Source organism: Somniosus microcephalus, unplaced genomic scaffold (genome assembly GCF_052327205.1).
Source record: "Somniosus microcephalus isolate GS21.2 unplaced genomic scaffold, FLI_Smic_1.0 unresolved_chr4, whole genome shotgun sequence".
Classification (NCBI taxonomy): Eukaryota; Metazoa; Chordata; class Chondrichthyes; order Squaliformes; family Somniosidae; genus Somniosus; species Somniosus microcephalus.
Window position 1 is genome coordinate 28,643,045 of NW_028225182.1, and position 7,291 is coordinate 28,650,335.

A 7,291-nucleotide genomic window follows, 5' to 3' on the forward strand; every position below is an offset into this window, starting at 1 on the left:
GGAGATGCACTGGGGAGAAAGGTCAGAGAGAGTCCCATTGACTCAGATACACACTGATCCTGGAGATGGTCTGGGGAGAAAGGTCAGAGAGAGTCCCATTGACTCAGATACACACTGGTCCTGGAGATGGATGCTCCTGCACTCGCCCCCTGACCCTCCCACACTCACCCCCTGACCCTTCCGCACTCGCCCCCTGACCCTCCCACACTCGCCCCCTGACCCTCCCGCACTCGCCCTGATGGGGCTCTTCTCAAGTACACCAAGTGGTGCAATAAAACACCCCCAGAATCAAGGCCCTGCTCCTGGGGAAGGTGATCAGGCCCCAGGAACCAGTACAAGTGAACAAAGTCAGGGTCAAGGCCCTGCTCCTGGGGAAGGTGATCAGGCCCCAGGAACCAGTGCAAGTGAAACAACTCCTTCTCCCTGAGATTTATTAAATGTGAATACTCCAAGCGTTGACCAAAAATCAGGTTAGTAATATTAATCAAGGAGTCAATTTCTGCTGAAAGGAGGGATGATACCTTAGCAGGTTCCTCTAATGAGGCCATATGGGTAGAACTTAAAAACAAAAAGGGGGCAAGCACTTTGCTGGGAGTGTACTATAGGCCCCCAAACAGTAAGGGGGAGATAGAGGTACAGATATGTAGGCAAATCTCAGAGAAGTGTAGAAATAATAGGGTAATAATTGTTGGGGATTTCAACCTCCCCAATATTAACTGGGATAGTCAGAGTGTGAAAGGCTTAGAGAGTGTGGAATTCTTAAAGTGCATCCAGGAGAGCTTTTTCAGCCAACATGTAGAAAGTCCTACAAGAGAGGGGGCGGTACTGGACCTAATTCGAGGGAATGTAGCAGGGCAAGTGGTAGAAGGGTTAGTAGGAGAGCATTTTGGTGACAGTGACCATAATTCGGTGAGATTTAAAGTAGTTATGGAAAAGGACAAAGATGGACCGGAAATAAAGGTTCTAAATTGGGGGAAGGCCGATTTTAATATGATAAGGCAGGATCTGGCCAAAGTGGACTGGGATCAGCTACTTGTAGGAAAATCCACATCAGAGCAGTGGGAGTCTTTCAGGAAGGAAATAGAGAGAGTACAACGCCAACATGTTCCCGTAAAGGTCAAGGGTGGGACCAACAAGCCCAGGGAACCCTGGATGTCGAGGGACATACACGAATGGTTTAGGGAAAAAAGGGAGGCTTTTGGCAGATACAAAGGACTAAAAACAATGGAAGCCCTGGAGGAGTATAGAAAGTGCAGGGGGGTACTTAAAAAAGAAATTAGGAGAACGAAGAGGGGTCATGAAAAAAAACTGGCAGGCAAAATAAAGGAAAATCCCAAGGTGTTTTATTAGTATATTAAGGGCAAGAGGATAACCAGGGAAAGAGTAGATCCCATTAATGACCAAAGTGACAATCTGTGTGTAGAGCCAGAAGATGTAGGTGAGGTTTTAAATTAATATTTTGCATCTGTGTTCACTATGGAGAAGGACGATGCAGGCATAGAAATCAGGCAGGGGGATTGTGATATACTTGAACAAATTAGTATTGAGAGGGAGGAGGTACTAGTAGTTTTAGCGGGCTTAAAAGTGGATAAACCCCCAGGCCCAGGCGAGACGTATCCCAGCCTGCTGTGTGAGGCAAGGGAGGAGATTTCAGGGGCTCTGACACAAATTTTCAGAACCTCTCTGGCCACAGGGGAGGTACCAGAGGACTGGAGAACAGCTAACGTAGTACCATTATTCAAGAAGGGTAGTAGTAGGGATAAACCAGGGAATTACAGGCCAGTGAGCTGAACATCAGTGGTCGGAAAATTATTGGAAAAAATTCTGAGGGACAGAATTAGTCTCCACTTGGAGAGGCAAGGATTAATCAAGGATAGTCAGCATGGCTTTGTCAGGGGGAGATCATGTCTAACCAATTTGACTGAATTTTTCGATGGGGGTGACTAGGTGTGTGGATGAGGGCAGTCCAGTTGATGCAGTCTACATGGACTTCAGTAAGGCTTTTGACAAAGTCCCACATGGGAGACTGGTCAAGAAGGTAAGAGCCCATGGGATCCAGGGCAATTTGGCACATTGGATCCAAAATTGGCTTAGTGGCAGGAGGCAGAGCGTGATGGTCGAAGGTTGTTTTTGTGACTGGAAGCCTGTGTCCAGTGGGTTACTGCAGGGATTGGTGCTGGGTCCTTTGCTGTTTGTAGTGTACATTAATGATTTAGATATGAATGTAGGAGGTATGATCAGTAAGTTCGCAGATGACATGAAAATTGGTGGAGTGGTAAATAGCGAGGAGGGAGGCCTCAGGCTACAGGAGAATATAGACGGGTTGGTTAGATGGGCAGCACAGTGGCAAATGGAATTTAACCCTGAAAAGTGTGAGGTGATGCATTTTGGGAGGGCTAACAAGGGAATACACAATGAATGGTAGAACCCTAGGAAGGACAGAGGATCAGAGGGACCTTGGTGTGCATGTACATAGATCCCTGAGGGCAGCAGGACAGCTAGATAGGGTGGTTAAGAAGGCATATGGGATACTTATATTCTATGCCTCGGCTAATGAAGCCAAGAGCAGGGAGGTTATGATGGAGCTGTGCAAAACGCTAGTTAGGCCACAGCTGGAATACTGTGTGCAGTTCTGGTTGCCACACTATAGGAAGGATGTGATTGCATTGGAGAGGGTGCAGAGGAGCTTCACCAGGGTGTTACCTGGGCTGGAGCGCTTCAGCTATGAAGAGAGACTGGACAGGCTGGGGTTGTTTTCCTTAGAGCGGAGAAGGCTGAGGGGGGACCTGATTGAGGTGTACAAAATTATGAGGGGCATAGGGTAGATAGAAAGGAACTTTTCCCCTTAGTGGAGGGGTCAATAACCAGGGGGCACAGTTTCAAGGTAAGGGGCAGGAGGTTTAGAGGGGATTTGAGGAAAAACTTTTTCACCCAGAGGGTGGTTGGAATCTGGAACTCACTGCCTGAAAGGGTGGTAGAGGCAGGAACCCTCACAACATTCAAGAAGAATTTAGATGAGCACTTGAAACGCCATAGCATACAAAGCTACGGACCAAGTGCTGGAAAATGGGATTAGAATAGACAGGGCTTGATGGCCGGTGCGGACACGATGGGCCGAAGGGCCCCTTTCTGTGCTGTATAAATCTATGACTCTATGGTAGCACTCTTGCCTCTGAGGCATAAGGTTGTGGGTTCAAGTCCCACTCCAGAGACTTGAGCACAAAAATCCAGGCTGACACTCCAGTGCAGTGCTGAGGCACTGTCAGAGGTGGCGCCTTTCGGATGAGACATTAAACTGAGGCCCTGTCTGCTCTCTCAGGTGGATGTAAAAGATCCCATGGCACTATTTTGAGAAAGAAAGACTTGCATTTATATAGTGCTTTCATGACCAGCAGACGTCTTGAAGTGCTTTACAGCCAATGAAGTACTTTTGAGGTGTAGTCACTGTTGTAATGTGGGAAAGAGCAGGAGAAATATCCCCGGTGTCCTAGCCAATGTTTATCCCTCAATCAATGTAACAAAAGGATAATAGCAAAATACTGCGGATGCTGGAAATCTGAAATAACAACAGGAAATGCTGGAAACACTCAGCAGGCCAGGCAACATCCGTAGAGAGAGAAACAGAGTTAACAAAAAGATAGATTATCTGCTCATTATCACATTGCTGTTTGTGTGAGCTTGCTGTGCGCTATTTGACTGCCGCATTTCCTACATTACAACAGTGACTACACTTCAAAAGTACTTCATTAGCTGTAAAGCACTTTAGGACGTCTGGTGGTGGTGAAAGGCGCTATAGAAATGCAAGTCTTTCTTTCTTCACTGGTCTCACCAGCGACCTCTTCTTGATGGTTGATTGACAGATGATAGTCCACGCATGCGCACAGGAAGCGGCGGTTCGGACCGAGTCCGGCACAGCGACCCCTCCCGGTCACCAAGGGTAATAACCATGCATGCCCAGAGGGGGCCAAACCCCCTCCCCCACTCGGAGCTGCGCCTGCGCACTCGGATCCTGCCGGACGGAGTCGGCGCGGGGCATTCCGGGGAAAGGCCTTAGTGTCGGGTCCAGAGTCGCAATCGGTGGCGCAAAGTGAGTTTTCTCCGCTCCGATTGGGTGGAGAATCGCGCAGGGTGGGGGGAGGGGTGGATTGGGAGAGAATAGAGAGAAATAGAAAAACCTGAGAGTCTGTGAGGCCCCAGACCGAGCGGCGTCAATTGGACGGAGCACGTGATCTCCTCAGGGACACGTGACCTGGGCCCAGGGCCTGATTGACGGGAGCTTCCGACCAATAGGGAGCGAGCGGGGCGGGGCTGAAGGAGCGAGCCGGCGGCGGGTCCTCCAACCAATCAGGGAGCCCAAGGGGCGGGACTAGCACCGGCTGATTGTCTGATCTGCAGGGCAGCGAGTTTCTCCAGTCCCTTGTTCAGGGCCAGGGGCCAGGGGAGGCTGTGAGCCTTTATTCCCCTCATTGGACACAAGGCCTACTCCTGCTCCTATCTTCTATGTTTCTATGTATGTTTCTAAAGGGATCAAGGGGTATGGGGAGAAAGCAGGTACCGGGTACTGAACTTGGATGATCAGCCACGATCGCATTGAATGGTGGAGCAGGCTCGAGGGGCTGAATGGCCGACTCCTGCTCCTATCTTCTATGTTTCTATGTTTCAGTTTGAGCTGGAGTGGAGATGGAGGAGAAGCTGCTGGGTTTAACCCCAGTACTTCTGAGCCCAGGAGGACCCAACAATTTCCAATGTGAGACTATCGAGGGAGGTGGATTCTGAGGGAGATTAGGTTGTTACACAGACACTGTCCGTACAATGTAGAAGAGTATTGTTTTAGGAACAAGTATTTCTGTAGAGGCTTTTGATCCAGTTTACATCTACAGATTTGTTTTCATTCATTCTTGGGATGTGGGCGTAGCTCGCAAGAGCAGCAAATATGGCCAATCCCCAGTTGCCCGTTGAGAAGGGGGTGATGAGTCACCTTCTTGAACTACTGCAGTCCGTGTGGTGAAGGTATTCCCACAATGTTGTTCGGTAAGGAGTTCCAGGATTATGACCCAGCAACGATGAATATATCTGAGTCAGGATGGTGTGTGACTTGGAGGGGAACTTGGAGGTGATGGTGCTCCCATACAACAGCTGCCCTTGTCCTTCTAGGTGGTGGAGGTTGTGGGTTTTGGAGGTTCTATCAAACTTCTGGTCGAGTTGCAGATGTATAAAGTTCCTTTCCTTTGCCCCCTCCCCCTCCCACTCCCACCTCTCTCTCTCTCTCTCTCCTCCCATGGAGGCCAGAGTCTTGTGTAGGCCCAGACCAGATGGCGGATTCCCTTCCCTGAAGGACATCAGTGAACCAGTTGGGTATTTATGGCAATCCGGCAGCTTTCATGGTCACTTTTTTCAAGTGCCGGCCCCACAATTGACCAGGTTCATTGAGCTCAATTTCACAACCTGCCTTTGTTTTCTTGTGGGTTGTCTGTCACGTTCCCTGTTTTATATTAATTTTACAGGGCACTGGAAGGGGAGGATTTACAGATGGTAAGCTCAAACCAAACATCACGTCAAGATCTGACAGAGTCACTCGACTCATCAGATCTGAATACCATCGGCCGCTGAACATGGAAGCAAAAAGCACCATTCACAGCGGGGAGAAACCGTACACGTGTTCTGTGTGTGGACGAGGCTTCAGCCAACCCTCTGGCCTATCGAGACACAAGCGAGTTCACACCGGGGAGAGGCCGTTCACCTGCTCTGAGTGTGGGAAGGGATTCACTAATTCATCCAACCTGCTGAATCATCAGCGAGTTCACACTGGAGAGAGGGCGTTCAACTGCTCTGATTGTGGGAAGGGATTCACTCGGTCATCCCACCTACTGACACACCAGCGTGTTCACACCGGGGAGAGGCCGTTCACCTGCTCTGAGTGTGGGAAGGGATTCACTCGGTCATCCCATCTACTGACACACCAGCGTGTTCACACCGGGGAGAGGCCGTTCTCCTGCTCTGAGTGTGGGAAGGGATTCACTCAGTCATCCCACCTGCTGAATCACCAGCGAGTTCACACCGGGGAGAGACCGTTCACCTGCTCTGAGTGTGGGAAGGGATTCACTAATTCATCCAACCTGCTGAATCACCAGCGAGTTCACACTGTGGAGAGGCAGTTCACCTGCTCTGAGTGTGGGAAGGGATTCACTCAGTCATCCCACCTACTGACACACCAGCGTGTTCACAGTGGGGAGAGGCCGTTCACCTGCTCTGAGTGTGGGAAGGGATTCACTCAGTCATCCCACCTGCTGACACACCAGCGAGTTCACACTGGGGAGCGGACGTTCACCTGCTCTGAGTGTGGGAAGGGATTCACTGAGTCATCCAACCTGCTGACACACCAGCGTGTTCACACTGGAGCGGGTATGTTCACCTGCTCTGAGTGTGGGAAGGGATTCACTAATTCATCCCACCTACTGACACACCAGCGTGTTCACAGTGGGGAGAGGCCGTTCACCTGCTCTGAATGTGGGAAGGGATTCACTCAGTCATCCGACCTTCAGACACATCAGCGAGTTCACACTGGGGAGAGGCCATTCACCTGCTCTGATTGTGGGAAGGGATTCACTAATTCATCCAACCTGCTGAATCACCAGCGAGTTCACACTGGGGAGAGGTCGTTCACCTGCTCTGAGTGTGGGAAGGGATTCACTCAGTCATCCCACCTACTGACACACCACCGAGTTCACAAGTGACTGCAGGGGTTGGATTCTGCTGTTATTGCTGCTGTTAATCACATTCAGGACTGAACCATGTTCATTCTGACAGTTGGGGTTTGTTTCTGCTGATGTTAATAACCCCGATAACTGGGCTGGAGTTTAATATTCTGGATAGATGTCAAATAAACGAGCTTTGTTTTAAACACATTATTGTAGATTTTCTTCTTTCCCACCTGAATGTTTAGCATCACCTGGCTGGAGCTCAAAGGACAATCTGGGGGAGGATCATACGGCGGGAACAGAACTCCAGCCTGGACACAGTCCTTCAGGGCCACACTGAGAGGGGCAAACGGCACGTTGGTCTTTCTTGTCTCTCTTCACTGACAGCAAAGTTGCCGTGCGGGTTAATCTTGAGGTGTGTGAGAAACGTGTCCCAGCCGCTCTCTGCCATGGTTCAGAGCTCCTAGGCACGGAACAGAAGGCTCCTTTAGGAATGTATCCCAGTGCTTTTTTTTTAATGGCCTTATTAACCTGTGTTGCTACTTTAAGTGATTTGTGTATCTGTGTCCCTAGATCCCTCTGCTCCTCCAGCC

At 49.9% G+C, this 7,291-nt stretch overlaps 1 protein-coding gene across 1 annotated transcript in view; it reads left to right on the plus strand.

The window, feature by feature from the left end:
- The window catches only part of LOC147090071 (uncharacterized), a 52,862-nt gene extending 46,092 nt beyond the window's left edge, over positions 1 to 6,770 (plus strand). The window contains exon 3 of the mRNA XM_085977031.1: positions 5,639 to 6,770. Within this exon, the coding sequence (XP_085833157.1) occupies positions 5,639 to 6,734 (1,096 nt within the window). The 3' untranslated portion in view covers positions 6,735 to 6,770. The remainder of the gene's footprint in view (positions 1 to 5,638) is intronic.
- The last annotated feature ends 521 nt before the right edge of the window (positions 6,771 to 7,291 follow it).